This window comes from Rutidosis leptorrhynchoides, chromosome 1, assembly GCF_046630445.1.
Source record: "Rutidosis leptorrhynchoides isolate AG116_Rl617_1_P2 chromosome 1, CSIRO_AGI_Rlap_v1, whole genome shotgun sequence".
In the NCBI taxonomy this organism is placed as follows: domain Eukaryota; kingdom Viridiplantae; phylum Streptophyta; class Magnoliopsida; order Asterales; family Asteraceae; genus Rutidosis; species Rutidosis leptorrhynchoides.
The window spans coordinates 22,567,894-22,584,375 of record NC_092333.1 but is presented as its reverse complement, the minus strand read 5'-3'; the positions used below and the strand labels follow the sequence as shown (position 1 = coordinate 22,584,375).

General features: G+C 33.2%; 1 protein-coding gene across 1 annotated transcript; it reads left to right on the top strand.

Annotated features, from left to right (window-relative positions):
• The first annotated feature begins 9,187 nt into the window (after positions 1 to 9,187).
• On the top strand, positions 9,188 to 16,046 carry LOC139857689 (phosphoethanolamine N-methyltransferase 3-like). Its single transcript, XM_071846517.1, has 12 exons — positions 9,188 to 9,452; positions 9,547 to 9,662; positions 11,560 to 11,697; positions 11,789 to 11,926; positions 12,332 to 12,475; positions 13,621 to 13,731; positions 13,827 to 13,971; positions 14,357 to 14,637; positions 14,893 to 15,054; positions 15,149 to 15,202; positions 15,564 to 15,638; positions 15,745 to 16,046. The coding sequence occupies exons 1-12, from the start codon at positions 9,431 to 9,433 to the stop codon at positions 15,841 to 15,843; spliced, it is 1,485 nt and encodes a 494-aa protein (XP_071702618.1). The 5' UTR covers positions 9,188 to 9,430; the 3' UTR covers positions 15,844 to 16,046.
• The last annotated feature ends 436 nt before the right edge of the window (positions 16,047 to 16,482 follow it).

Here is a 16,482-nt window from a genome sequence, read left to right as displayed (position 1 = left end):
AATGATGATTTTGTGATATATTGTGACGCCTCAAAGAAAGGTCTCGGTTGTGTATTAATGCAACGAACGAAAGTAATTGCTAATGCATCTAGACAATTGAAGATTCACGAGCAGAATTATACGACGCATGATTTGGAATTAGGCGCTGTTGTTTTTGCATTAAAGACTTGGAGGCACTACTTATATGGGGTCAAAAGTATTATATATACCAACCACAAAAGTCTTCAACACATATTTAATCAGAAACAACTGAACATGAGGCAGCGCATATGGATTGAATTGTTGAATGATTACGACTTTGAGATTCGTTATCACCCGGGGAAGGCAAATGTGGTAGCCGACGCCTTGAGCAGAAAGGACAGAGAACCCATTCGAGTAAAAGCTATGAATATAATGATTCACACTAACCTTACTACTCAAATAAAGGAGGCGCAACAAGGAGTATTAAAAGAGGGAAATTTAAAGGATGAAATACCCAAAGGATCGGAGAAGCATCTTAATATTCGGGAAGACGAAACCCGGTATAGGGCTGAAAGGATTTGGGTACCAAAATTTGGAGATATGAGAGAAATGGTACTTAGAGAAGCTCATAAAACCAGATACTCAATACATCCTGGGACGGGGAAGATGTACAAGGATCTCAAGAAACATTTTTGGTGGCCGGGTATGAAAGCCGATGTTGCTAAATACATAGGAGAATGTTTGACGTGTTCTAAGGTCAAAGCTGAGCATCAGAAACTATCAGGTCTACTTCAACAACCCGAAATCCCGGAATGGAAATGGGAAAACATTATCATGGATTTCATCACTAAGTTACCAAGGACTACAAGTGGTTTTGATACTATTTGGGTAATAGTTGATCGTCTCACCAAATCAGCACACTTCCTGCCAATAAGAGAAGATGACAAGATAGAGAAGTTAGCACGACTGTATTTGAAAGAAGTCGTCTCCAGACATGGAATACCAATCTCTATTATCTCTGATAGGGATGACAGATTTATTTCAAGATTCTGGCAGACATTACAGCAAGCATTAAGAACTCGTCTAGACATGAGTACTGCCTATCATCCACAAACTAATGGGCAGAGCGAAAGGACGATACAAACGCTTGAAGACATGCTACGAGCATGTGTTATTGATTTCAGAAACAGTTGGGATCGACATCTACCGTTAGCAGAATTTTCCTACAACAACAGCTACCATTCAAGCATTGAGATGGCGCCGTTTGAAGCACTTTATGGTAGAAAGTGCAGGTCTCCGATTTGTTGGAGTGAAGTGAGGGATAGACAGATTACGGGTCCGGAGATAATACAAGAAACTACCGAGAAGATCATCCAAATTCAACAACGGTTGAAAATTGCCCAAAGTTGACAAAAGAGCTACACTGACATTAAAAGAAAAGATATAGAATTTGAAATTGGAGAGATGGTCATGCTTAAAGTTGCACCTTGAAAAGGCGTTGTTCGATTTGGTAAACGAGGGAAATTAAACCCAAGGTATATTGGACCATTCAAGATTATTGATCGTGTCAGACCAGTAGCTTACCGACTTGAGTTACCTCAACAACTCGCAGCTATACATAACACTTTCCACGTCTCGAATTTGAAGAAATGTTTTGCTAAAGAAGATCTCACTATTCCGTTAGACGAAATCCAAATCAACAAAAAACTTCAATTCATCGAAGAACCTGTCGAAATAATGGATCGTGAGGTTAAAAGACTTAAGCAAAACAAAATACTAATTGTTAAGGTTCGATGAAATGCCCGTAGAGGACCCGAGTTCACCTGGGAACGAGAAGATCAGATGAAGAAGAAATACCCGCACTTATTTCCAGAAGATACGTCAACACCTCCAACTGCTTAAAATTTCGGGACGAAATTTATTTAACGGGTAGGTACTGTAGTGACCCGAACTTTTCCATATTTATATATATTAAAAGAAATTATTATTTACATGATTGAGTATTCCCAACATGTTAAGCAATCAAACTTGTTAAGACTTGATTAATTGAAATAGGTTTCATATAGACAATTGACCACCCAAGTTGACCGGTGATTCACGAACGTTAAAAACTTGTAAAAACTATATGATGACATATATATGGTTATATATATAGTTAACATGATATTATGATAAGTAAGTATCTCATTAGGTATTTTAACAATGAGTTATATACATAAAAATGAGACTATTGAATTAAGAAACACGAAAAAGATATATATAACGATTATCGTTATAACAACGTCTTACTAAGTACATATGAATCATATTAAGATATTGATACACTTGGTTAATTATATTAAATGATAAGTAAATATATCATTAAGTGTATTAACAATGAACTACATATATAAAAATAAGACTACTAACTTAATGATTTCGAAACGAGACATATATGTAACGATTATCGTTGTAACGACATTTAACTGTATATATATCATACTAAGATATATTATATATCATAATATCATGATAATGGAATAATTTAACATCTATTTAGATATAATAAACAATGGGTTAACAACATTTAACAAGACCGTTAACCTAAAGGTTTCAAAACAACATATACATGTAACGAATAACGTTGACTTAACGACTCAGTTAAAATGTATTTACATGTAGTGTTTTAATATGTATTTATACACTTTTGAAAGACTTCAAGACACTTATCAAAATACTTCTACTTAACAAAAATGCTTACAATTACATCCTCGTTCAGTTTCATCAACAATTCTACTCGTATGCACCCGTCTTCATACTCGTACAATACACAGCTTTTAGATGTATGTACTATTGGTATATACACTCCAATGATCAGCTCTTAGCAGCCCATGTGAGTCACCTAACATATGTGGGAACCATCATTTGGCAACTAGCATGAAATATCTCATAAAATTACAAAAATATTAGTAATCATTCATGACTTATTTACATGTAAACAAAATTACACATCCTTTATATCTAATCCATATACCAATGACCAAAAATACCTAAAAACACTTTCATTCTTCAATTTTATTCATCTAATTAATCTCTCTCAAGTTCTATCTTCAAATTCTAAGTGTTCTTCATAAATTCAATAAGTTCTAGTTTCATAAAATCAAGAATACTTCCAAGTTTGCTAGCTTACTTCCAATCTTGTAAAGTGATCATCCAACCTCAAGAAATCTTTCTTATTTACAGTAAGATATCTTTCTAATACAAGGTAATAATCATATTCAAACTTTGATTCAATTTCTATAACTATAACAATCTTAATTCGAGTGGAAATCTTACTTGAACTTGTTTTTGTGTCATTATTCTGCTTCAAGAACTTTCAAGCCATCCAAGGATCCTTTGAAGCTAGATCTATTTTTCTCATTTCCAGTAGGTTTATCCACAAAACCTGAGGTAGTAATGATGTTCATAACATTATTCGATTCATATATATAAAACTACCTTATTCGAATATTTAAACTTGAAATCACTAGAACATAGTTTAGTTAATTCTAAACTTGTTCGCAAACAAAAGTTAATCCTTCTAACTTGATTTTTAAAATCAACTAAATACATGTTCTATATCTATATGATATGCTAACTTAATGATTTAAAACCTGGAAACACGAAAAACACCGTAAAACAGGACATACGCCGCCTTAGTAATACCGCGGGCTGTTTTGGGTTTGATATTTAAAAACTATGATAAACTTTGATTTAAAGGTTGTTCTTCTAGAAAAATAATTTTTCTCATGAACATGAAACTATATCCAAAAATTATGGTTAAACTCAAAGTGGAAGTATGTTTTTCAAAATGGTCATCAAGACGTCATTCTTTCGACTGAAATGACTACCTCTTACAAAAATAACTTGTAACTTATATTTCTGACTATAAACCTATACTTTTTCTGTTTAGATTCATAAAATAGAGTTCAATATGAAACCATGGCAATTTGATTCACTCAAAACGGATTTAAAATGAAGAAGTTATGGGTAAAACAAGATTGGATATTTTTTTTATTGTTGTAGCTACGGGAAATATTGTAACAAATCTATATTAATCATATCCTAGCTAACTTATATTGTATTATACATGTATTCTAATATATTATGTAATCTTGGGATACCATAGACACGTATACAAATGTTTTGACATATCATATCGACCCATGTATATATATTATTTGGAACAACCATAGACACTCTATATGCAATGATGTTGGAGTTAGCTATACAGGGTTGAGGTTGATTCCAAAAATATATATACTTTGAGTTGTGATCTAGCCTGAGACGTGTATACACTGGGTTGTGGATTGATTCAAGATAATATATATCAATTTATTTCTGTACATCTAACTTTGGACAACTAGTTGTAGGTTACTAACGAGGACAGCTGACTTAATAAACTTAAAACATCAAAATGTATTAAAAATATTGTAATTATATTTTGAACATACTTTGATATATATGTACATATTTGTTATAGGTTCGTGAATCGACCAGTGGTCAAGTCTTACTTCCCGACGAAGTAAAAATCTGTGAAAGTGAGTTATAGTCCCACTTTTAAAATCTAATATTTTTGGGATGAGAATACATACAGCTTTATAAATGTTTTACAAAATAGACACAAGTACATGAAACTACTTTCTATGGTTGAATGATCGAAGCCGAATATGCCCCTTTTGCTTGGTTTAGGGAACATCACTAATTTTGAGAATTAGTGCACGCCTAATTGACGTGAATCCTAAAGATAGATCTATTGGGCCTAACAAACCCCATCCAAAGTACCGGATGCTTTAGTACTTCGAGTTTTAATATCATGTCCGATGGATGTCCCGGAATAATGGGGATATTCTTATATGCATCTTGTTAATGTCGGTTACCAGGTGTTCACCATATGAATGATTTTTATCTCTATGTATGGGATGTATATTGAAATATGAAATCTTGTAGTCTATTATTACGATTTGATAAATATATAGGTTAAACCTATAACTCACCAACATTTTTGTTGACGTTTAAAGCATGTTTATTCTCAGGTGATTATTAAGAGCTTCCGCTGTTGCATGCTAATATATGGACAAGATTTGGAGTCAGCATGCTTGTATAATATTGTTTACAACTGCATTCAAAATTTACTTTGTTGTAACATATTAATATTGTAAACCAATATGTATTGGTAGTGTGTAAGTGTGATATTTTAGATTATCATTTCTGATAATCTAGGTGGTGTCCTTTTAACCTTGTCGATAAAATAAAGGTTATGGTTTGTTTTTAAAACGAATGCAGTCTTTGAAAAACGTCTCATATAGAGGTCAAAACCTCGCAACGAAATCAATTAATATGGAACGTTTATAATCAATATGAACGGGACATTTTCGCTCATGATCAGGTTATTTGGTCGGCTTCTAACACTTGTGCGTATTCTGTAGCTGGCGCTATTAGAATTATTATTAGTATGGGTTAAAATGCTTTAGAATAATTTTGTACATTCATAGATTTTACTTTTTCATTTGCTCGCAATCATTAGTAGTATTCCCATGAGGGGTGTTCTTAGGAGAAGACACATTCTAAGCCCAGAACAACCCTCTTTATGTGTTTGGTGTTCGAAATATGAAGAGTCTATCAAGCGCCTTTTATTGCATTGCCCGTAAATATTTAATATTTGGTCGGCTCTTTTCACTTGGTGGAATATTCATTGGGTGATCCCCGACACTATTGTTCAATTTACTTATGTTTCGTTCTTCGGTATGAGGCTTAAAGGCAACAAGTTTTAGAGGTTGATCGGTCCGGCCACCCTTTGGGCAATATGGCTAACAAGAAATGAATTAATCTTCAATGGAAAGATCACTTGTTGGGCTCAAATTTTTCGGAAAAATCAAGTTAAAAGTCTTTTTGTGGGAAAGTTCCTTTAAACTTTGTTCTAGTCATCAATATTATGTTTGGGAGTGCAATCCTTGGCTCTTATTTCTTTCGGCTTAGTTAGATTGTTGTTCGCAGATAAGCCGCTTGTGTACGTTTTGGTTGTAACCATTATGAAGCTTTCATCACTTTGATGAATTGCTTCTTCCATTTCAATATATTGTTCTTTTGCCAAAAAAAAAAAAATGTATTGCAATTTGCAAACATGCAATAACAATAACAATGTTATGCGTGTACGAATAATTATTAGTTTTTTTTTTAATTAGCGAGAAAACTCCCTATGAACGAGCACATATGCTCATCCATAGAGGGTAAATCTCGGGTAATCAAGCCCTCCGAGCGCGAGATTTTGTAGCGTGTGAATTGCACATTACGCGCACCCTTTAATCAGACTCCCTTTTAACACAATTTGGCATAGTCGGAAATTGAACTCGGGTGGTGTGCTTCATTTGACAACTCGGTGACCACTCAGACAAACCTGCATGGTTAATTATTAGTCTTAAATATCACTTATATTCTTTTTTGAAACATCAAAATTTTATTAACCAACATGGACCCCTAGCGAGTAACTAGGGGGTCCACTAAAGCATACAACTTACAACGAGACCATTACAATGGCTTCAATAGCCAAGAATTCCAGTTTAGATCTATGTTGCCTCTATTTTGAATCCATTTAAAAGACATATCATGTCGATTTGTTAAAAAAAAGGGTTTAATAGTTTCAAGCGTGACATGCTCAATTGCTCATAGCTTTACAAAGTTATGCTAATTTTAGGTTTAGTTTGATAGTTAACGTCAAAGTGTTAGTGTATTAGTAGTGACCTGACTTCCTTTAATGGTGGCCAGAGGTTCAACCTCCTATGAGCTGCAAAATTATTTCCCTTGAGGTTACCCGCCCATTCAATGGCCTCGGAGGTCTCAGACGTCTTGCGTTCGAGCCTCACCCGAAGGAGTTTTACCACACGCAATGTTCATATGGATTCGTCATAGGGGTTTCCTTTTAAGGGGCGGTAAGACTATAATCTTCTTCCTAGGAAATGATCGAGTGGGTGGTTTCCGACGTCATGCTCAGACCCTGTCAATGACTCTTAACCGTCGTTAAAAATTGTTCGTTTGGTCGACAAACTTTCACGAGACATGCTCAACCTCAACTCTATTTCGGCTAAAATGTTTGGAATATGCAATGAAAATTATTACTGATTACTAATGTAGTTTGGTATGCAAGTTTTGGTCCCGATTTAACAACATAAAGTTTGTAGAGGGGGTGAATACAATTCTTTTTGTTAATTAGGTTAATTAATCAATTTAAGTATATAATTAACAAACAATTAAATCAGAGTCATTTGTAATTTTCAACGATATTCTTTTATTGAAATAATCTCAAAGAATCACGGTTATCCTTTGGCGGGATAGATAACCGGTTGATATAGATTACACCTATATAGATTTCGAACGAATGAAGCTTATATAATGTCTGGACTCTATTGTTTTAATACCCACACCACTAATTTATATAATTGTGGTTTCAATTATTTATAGGAGCCCTAATAACCATGTAATTGATCTATTATCCACTGGTACAAAGGATGTTTGTACTCAGCCGAAAACTGTGGCAGGAATCACATGACTCCCCTTTCCTTCTTCGGTAGCTAATTGCAGGAACACCCCTTTGGACATTCGAATTGATTAAACAAATAGAATGTTGGGTTCCCTAGGCGTTGATAAAGCAATAATAATGAACTGTTCATGGCTTACGCTTCTGCATTCCATTGAGGTCTTATAAGGTCACTTGTCAGCCGCCGACACATGTCCTTCTCTGTTCAACTTCGTCTTCGATGTCAGTTGAATAGTGCTATTTGAAGTAGACAACACAAGAAACCATCATGCTTTAATGGAGCATGATTTGCCTAAGTGTTGTGTGCTGCTCCAGCCTCTCCTGGTTCTTCAGTTACTGGTTCTTCACTTAATCTTCTTGATGGTTCTGCATGCATCCTATGATTGTCATGAAGTAACCTTGAATCTTAAACTATCATGTGCTGATAGTAAAGGCAGTACACTAAACACTTAAACATAGCATACAAGCTGTTTTAAATAAATAAACTTAGCTGACATGCACATTACAACTAGTGTTTATACTTGTGTTTTGTCATAATTAAATCCTTAATTCTGTAGGGGACTCAACAATCTCACCATATTTGATGATAACAAAACATATAGCATGAAAAGAAAAACACTAAGGCCCAGCTCTAAAGGACTTAAGATATATAAGCAGTAGTTCGTCCCTTAAGTTTATTTTTGATGGGATCTTTTGATGATTTATCTATATCTTATAAATTGATATGCTTTTGAAGATAACTCATTAGTAATATCCATTAATAATTTTCACAGTACATTACAACACAATGAATATTACAAAATTATAATTACATATTACTAGAAGAACACAAAAATAAAGTCATTCTTCATCATCATCTGATTCTTCTTTAATCTTCACTCATGAGAAGAATTCTGGGAGATCTTCTATTCTGAGCATGAGAATTACCGGAGGTAGAATGGTTGGTTCACGTCTGAATGTGCATGCACCAGTTTTTTTTTTATTCTCCTACTTTTTGGCATCATCAGGGTTTGAAAGTGGAAGGAGCAATGATTTCACAATCACTATCACTGTCACAATCACTTCTTTTACATTTATTTATTTTTTAACATTTGATTGCCCTACACCTTTTCTTTTACCATTCAATTAGTCGACCCGTTAAATGTTTTTTTAGCGTTCAACTAATTGAGTGTTAACCGACCAAAATCACCCTGTAATGAAGAGCAGACTTTTTATCCTTGTTATAAACTATTGTACATTATAACCATATATTATTGAATAATTATAATTAGTAAGATAATCATAAACGCTAAACTGGGTTATTAAAGTGGCTATTGTATGTTGAACTTGAGTCATTATACAATTTTTTTTTATTGGATTCAATACAAACTCAAGTATAACTAAATACAAACATCTTTAAGATCTCTGATCCAATCACCATTTTTTAATCTTGTATATAAATAAATATATTTATAAAATTAACTATCTATGAATTAATTGAACAATTAACACCAAAGAATCACTAAATTAAATTAGCAATGGTCCAAAAAGGATTCAGTTATCACGTGTCAATGATTCATTTGCCCAATGGGCAATGGCCATGTGATCTTGAATCACCACATATCACTTCACTTTTTTGCCTATAAAATAAATACACACCCATACCCACTTTCCAAAATCACCCAAACACACAATTCAAACCCATTTGCATTTCGCATTCCTTGATCCAATTTCTATGCAGCAGAAAGGGAGATCATTCAATAGCCGATCAAGATCATTCAGCAGAGCTCGTCTTGCAATCGAAGGCTCATAATCACAATCACTCGATTAATTAAATACAACCCATTTCCTATTTTTTCTCACTATTCTTATTTCTTGTTCAAAGTTTGCATCTTTTTTATTTTTCAATAATTCCCATTTACTCCAAACATCTCTGCAATGGCTGCTGCTGTTGTCAATGGTGATTACTTACATTCTTTTGATCTTTTTCTTACACCCTTTTAATTTCGAATGACATTTTATTTGATTATATTTTGTTTTATTGAAATATGTAGGTGAAGAACGTGAGATTCAAAAGAATTACTGGGTGGAACACTCTGTTGATCTTACTGTTGAAGCAATGATGCTTGATTCAATGGCATCTGATCTTGACAAAGAAGAAAGGCCTGAGGTACAATTATAAAAGCATGCATATAAATATATTGTTTTTATTGTTATTGATTGCTTGATTCGATCTTTATGTTGCTTATCTATTTTTTAGGGTTATTTTGTTTGTTATTGATTGTGATGTGTCATGTGGTCATGTCACATGTGGGTGTTTCTAATCAGCAAATAATACAGTACATATTTATTTCAAAAAATTATGGAGTCACTGCACAGTAGAAACATCATCCAACTTTTTACAACTTTTGATGTTCTTTGATTGGTTTTGTTATGGGAGTTGATTCGTACACCACCTTGTTTTTGACATACACCACCAAAACAATTATTTAGACAGTTTTAACCCTTCATTTGAGAAGTTAAGTGGAGTTGGTGGTGAATATAAGGAAGGGTAAAAATGTTTAAAAAATTTATTTAGTGGTGTATGGCAAAATAGAGGTGTGTACGGATCACCTCCATTTTGTTATTGATTTGTATGTAATGTGTTTAATGTATAGAACCAAATTTACATAAGTTGATAGCTGAAATGACAGTTATTGTTGATTTTTGTCCTAATCTGTTCTTAAGTAAATGAGTTTCCTTTTTCTATTTTTGTTCTCTTAATAAGTAAGATTAAAGGAAGCCTTAATAACTGAATACAATCAACACGTTAATAATGAATATACTTTTGGGGGGCAAAAACTGCTTTGTTTATGATCTTATAGTAATAGTTAATAAACACTTTAATGTGAAATTTTGTTTGGTGGTTGCCATTTATTTTACCGTTTCGGCGTTTCTACAAGATTGAAGATTATAAGCTAGATGAAATGTCCAAACATCAAATTGATGTTAATTATATGTATATCTCACCTCCCCCATACACCACTCATGTGGTATTGGGTTTTGTTGTTGTTGTTGTTGGTGTTGTTAAGTTTTTCATCAACAAACAAAATAGAGACATTCTACAAACTGAAATCTGTTGCTATGCAAAACACCTTTATTTATAAAAATGCTATTTTCATCATATTGCATTTTGTTTTGTTATATGCTCACCGGTTTCATCTTTCTCACAAGTTTTGAAATCCATTTATACTGATCTAGAAAATTGTTAGCATTTACTATCTGATATTGATTGATGATTGAACTTGTTATAATCATATGATTAATTGTTTGAATGCTTTGTAATTTCTAATTATTTTAGGAATAGCAGATTAAATCTATGAAATGGAAATTTGTGAGATCGAAATGTGGTAAATAAGTAGTGTTAAATGTTAGTAAAAGCCTCATAATAAGGTATGTAATATAAAAGTGAATACTGAATACTAAATAAATACAAAATTAACAAGTGTATTACATTTGTAATATTAAAATAAGCAAATGAGAAATGCAGTGGATCGTTCGGAGATCAAGTTGGAAAGGAAATAACCCAAAGAGAGTTTTTAAAGGGATATTATAGCCTATAAATAGATGGCTGGTGAAAGATAGAAAGAACAAGAAATAAATATAACTCATACTATATCTTACTCTCACAAATGAGATAGCAATATGAGAATACATCAAATGGGTGTCTCATAAAAATGCCAAAGATCAACACATACACATGTCTTTTTCAACCACACTCATTTGATTACTACTATGTGTAAGTGGCGTAAAACGATTACACTTGATGTGTAATACGAGTTACCATATAGGGAATCGCCACCCGCCACGATTAATATTTTTTCTTAACATCCGTATTAATCTAAACAACATAACCTCTCTTGTGAGTGATACCGTCAATCAAGTCACCGAATAAGGTCATTACGAGCCATATTCTTGTCTTGTAATTTGTCGTATCACCACCTCACTAATTACGTATAAGAATCGGGGAATGAGTAATTTTTGCTTACCCTTAATTAATTAATCAGTTTGTTCTACTGTTTTGTTAGGTATTGTCCCTCCTACCATCATATGAGGGGAAAACGGTCCTGGAACTAGGAGCTGGTATTGGTCGTTTTACTGGTGAACTGGCTAAAAAGGCGGGCACGGTTATAGCCCTTGATTTCATTGAAAATGTGATCAAAAAGGTATGCATATCTCATCTTGGAGAATAAGTATTTTTTTTTTCTTTATATATGATATGTAAGTTTTGTCATTTATAACTAGTTATTCATGCAGAATGAGAGCATCAACGGGCACTTTGAAAATGTCAAATTTATGTGTGCTGATGTTACATCATCAGAACTAAACTTTCCACCTGAATCCCTCGATTTGATTTTCTCAAACTGGTTATTGATGTACCTTTCCGATAAGGAGGTGAACCTTGAACCCATTACACATTTAAAGATATGCTTTTGTAGTTATGTTTCAATTTTATGTATTTAAATTTGTTGATCCAGATCATATTAATGGCCACACAAATAGATGTACTGATAGAATTAATATTTGGTGACAATCTTGTTCTTGTGATCAAACGAATATTGATTTAAACATGACTAACATGCTTAAGTTGTTCCTTTTCAATAAGTGTTGACACGTTTAACCGAAGTATTTAAAGTAAATTGAAAAGGATTAAAAATTCCTCATACGGACTATGACATGATTTCAAAATAACATTATGGTGTTAGTCTTTCGATCAGAGGGTTAGTTTTGTCTTTTCACACTTTGTTTTCTTATACTAATTGGATAAATGTTGTTTCTTTTGATTTGATGTGATAACAGGTTGAATATGTTGCTGAGAGACTTTTAAAATGGGTGAAGGTGGGAGGATATATTTTCTTCCGGGAATCATGCTTTCACCAATCTGGAGACCATAAACGAAAGCACAACCCAACACACTACCGTGAACCTAGATTTTACACAAAGGTACCCATATATTGACATCATAACCATGAAATATTTTTACACCTTGTGCTGGATCACAGATATCAGTATCTAGTTGAGTTGTCAAGATGGACACGTTGGGGAAAATGGGTAACGGGTCAAAAATAGGTTTCGGTTGAAACTATGACCGGAAAACGGGTCAGCTTGGGTAACGGGTCAAAACGGTTTTGGGTTGAAATGGGTCATGGGTCAAACCGGTCAAAATTTTAAACGGGTCCATATGGGTCAAACTGGTCAATATTTTAAACGGGTCAATGGTCAAATGGGTCCAAATATGTTATATACTTTTACTTTTGATTTTTTACATTCAAGAAATTATTTTAATTATAATTATAATCATTATTATTTATTATTTAAATTTATTATATATTATATATTATATATATAATATAATAAAATATTATTATACATAATAAATTAGATAACCTTTAATGCTTTTACAAGTGTTTGACAAATGAAACTTGTTATGCTTGACCCTATTACAAGACCCATTAGACATATCTCTATTTATTGAACATTAGACGTGTACCTTTTTGTGTAAGACTCATTAGGTTGGAGGGAAACACATTGGACCTTTTTTAAGTTTTAGTTTTCGTTGCCGGGCCTAATTTTTCTCAAAACCCAATTGACCCAGAAGCTTGACCCAGTTGACCCAAATTTGAGAATATGGGTCTCAATTGCCAGGTGTAGTTGAAACGGGCCGTTTTTAGCTGTGGTTGACCTCTTGCCGAAGTTTATTGGCCCTCAAAAATCATTGTTCCATCTTTCATGATTTAATAAATATTAACTTGTTAACTAAAATTATGTAGCAGTATTATTAGATTCATAGTCTAAATCTTTGAATAAAAATGCTTAAGGAGTTTCTAACATCATATCCATTAAAAATTGAATTGGGCGATGTTTGATCCGTTTGACCCATTCAACAAGCATTCTTTTAGCTACATTATGTCTTAGGGCATCTGACCTGTTTGAGATAGAGCACACCCCATTATCATAAAGATGGACTTTTTGCAGTTTTCGTGGCACTATAAATGTTACAGACCCTTTCATATATTTCTTCTCATATCTGGCTATAATGTGAATGTATAGATATTTTATAGTTTTTCTTATTTGGTATGGTTGTTTAGGTTTTCAAGGAATGTCGCACATCTGATGAATCTGGTAATTCATATGAGCTCTCTCTAATTGGATCGAAATGCATTGGAGCTTATGTACGCAGTAAGAAAAATCAAAATCAGGTACTTAATTTACTATTTTCTAATTTTCTTTTGTTGTGGTCTACTGATTTACTCATTGTTGTTGAATGAACTCATCATGTTGGTGTTTGTTGCAGATATGTTGGATATGGCAAAAGGTGGAGAATAAAGATGGTGATAGGGGCTTCCAACAGTTTTTGGATAATGTCCAGTATAAAACCAGTGGCATACTACGTTACGAACGAATATTTGGACCCGGTTTTGTAAGCACGGGAGGATTAGGTATGCCGAATTTACCTAAAGTGGGTCCGGGTCAAATTATATAATTGTTAACGTTTGCTTGTTAATATTGAGTAACTTTCACTCCCATTAGTCTCTCACAAACTTCTAAATTTCTATCTTCATGCGATACTCTAATAATAGCCTTCTGATATTATATAAAAGTTTGAAAAATGGAAAAAACAATGTTGGCAGGTCAACGCAACCTTTTGACCCATTTATTCACTTAACTATTTACCCAATCAGCCAGCCCATTTTGCCACCTATAATCAAAGATAATGACCGCAAAGAAGAATTTTGCATCTTTTTTCGTTTGAGTTCTTCTGTAAATCTATGATTATCAAATCATTGCCAATATATGATTGTTGCAATGTTGTATTTTGACCAGACACCACAAAGGAATTTGTTGCAATGTTGGATCTGAAACCGGGCCAGAAAGTTTTAGATGTTGGATGCGGTATCGGGGGAGGCGACTTTTATATGGCTGAAAACTTTGATGTTGATGTTGTTGGCATTGATCTTTCTGTAAATATGATATCGTTTGCTCTTGAACGAGCCATTGGTCTTAAATGTTCAGTTGAGTTCGAGGTTGCTGACTGCACCAAGAAATCGTATCCAGATAATACATTTGATGTCATCTACAGCCGTGACACCATCCTCCATATTCAAGTAAGATTCTACATAATCATAAAGTGCATTTCTAATTCCTTAAACCTATTAAAATCCCTTTTAATTAATAATAAAGTTTTTGTAATCATATTTGTTATTTTTTTTAAAAGGATCAATTTTTTGGGACAAGAATGGTATATGGGGTCATTTTGCAACCTCCATATGATTATTAGATACACAGAAAGTACTAGTACATATATAGGGTTTAAATTTGATTATAATCATGTTTATCGAATTGTTTCCATTATATTATAGGATAAACCTGCATTGTTCCGCACCTTCTATAAGTGGTTGAAACCGGGGGGTAAAGTTCTCATCAGTGATTACTGTCGAAAATCTGGAAAACCGTCTCAAGATTTTGCAGAATACATCAAACAAAGAGGATATGATCTCCATGATGTGGAAACTTACGGCCAGGTGAATAAATAAATCATTAAAAAATTTATAATATCAAGTCGACAATTTCGGGTTTGAACTGTATGAATTGACTTATCTACTTCAATCTATTTAGATGCTTAGAGATGCAGGGTTCGGAGAGGTGACAGCAGAGGATCGTACCGAACAGGTTCTCGCATACTCTTTACCCTTTTTTTTTTTTTTTTTGTATATATATATATATATATATTGCTTAAATTCATTTTGTGGTTCAAAATAAAAAGAAAAGTTGTTATCTTTGTAGGTAAGAATTTGAATCTTTTACTTCGATTTGGGTTATTATTTATCTCTGATAGTCATTATTGAAATATGACAGCTTAAAAGGAAATGGGTCAAACATGTCAAAAGTGACCCAAAGTGTATCTATAATACATAAGACCTAATACATCACTACAATGCTATATTACATATCATTCAGTAACTCACTTATTGTAATTTCTTTTTACTGGGCCGTTTTTCTACAATGTGTAATCGGTAATATTTTTTTTCAGTTCAAGGAAGTCCTTACAAGGGAGCTAGAAAGGGTCGAAAAGGAGAAGGACCAATTCATCCAAGACTTCACTGAAGTGAGTATTTTATGTAACTTTTTGCACACTTTTATATTCTTGCAAGAATTGGCGATAGAATAATTTCGTTAACGATTTGTGTTATGTACGATATTAATATCTGCAGGAAGACTACAACGATATTGTTGGCGGTTGGAAGTCAAAGCTGGTGAGGGTTGGTCAAGGGGAGCAGAAATGGGGTCTGTTTTATGCTAAAAAGAACTAGTGATTCCGTTACGGACGAGTCTTTATTCTCTAGTGTTTTGAAGTTATCAACGTTGTGTCAAAATAAAGACCGGTGCTGAGGCTCAGATCGTGTCATGTGGTGTGTGTCATTTTAGTACTTTGTGTGTGGTAGTTATTGTCATAAGTTGTTGATGTTTAATGCATTATTTGTGATTTCTAAAGTTTGAATCCAGTTCCATAAGATGATGCATCAGTTTGCTTAAAATATATATATATATATATATATATATATATATATATATATATATATATATATATATATATATTTATATATATATATATATATATATATTTTTTTTTTTTTTTTTCAATGTTAAAGCTTACCACTTTTTAATCAACCATGAGTAGTCAAGGACTTGAGATTTATACATCATTTAACCAATCCAGATCTTAACTTAATCAGGGCTTTAAACCGTATTCAAATTAAAGCCATATCAATGAGCGTATGCATGGCAGTGTTTATGAGGTTTCTAATTGTGCTTATGCATAATCGAGCTGCACATTAGCGACGATTGTTCTGTAGTCATATGATGCTGTTTGATGAGCGTTTTCACTAGCCTCTGCATAATAAGTTAAATAATGGGACCAACAAAAAAAAAAATATACATATGAAGTTGTA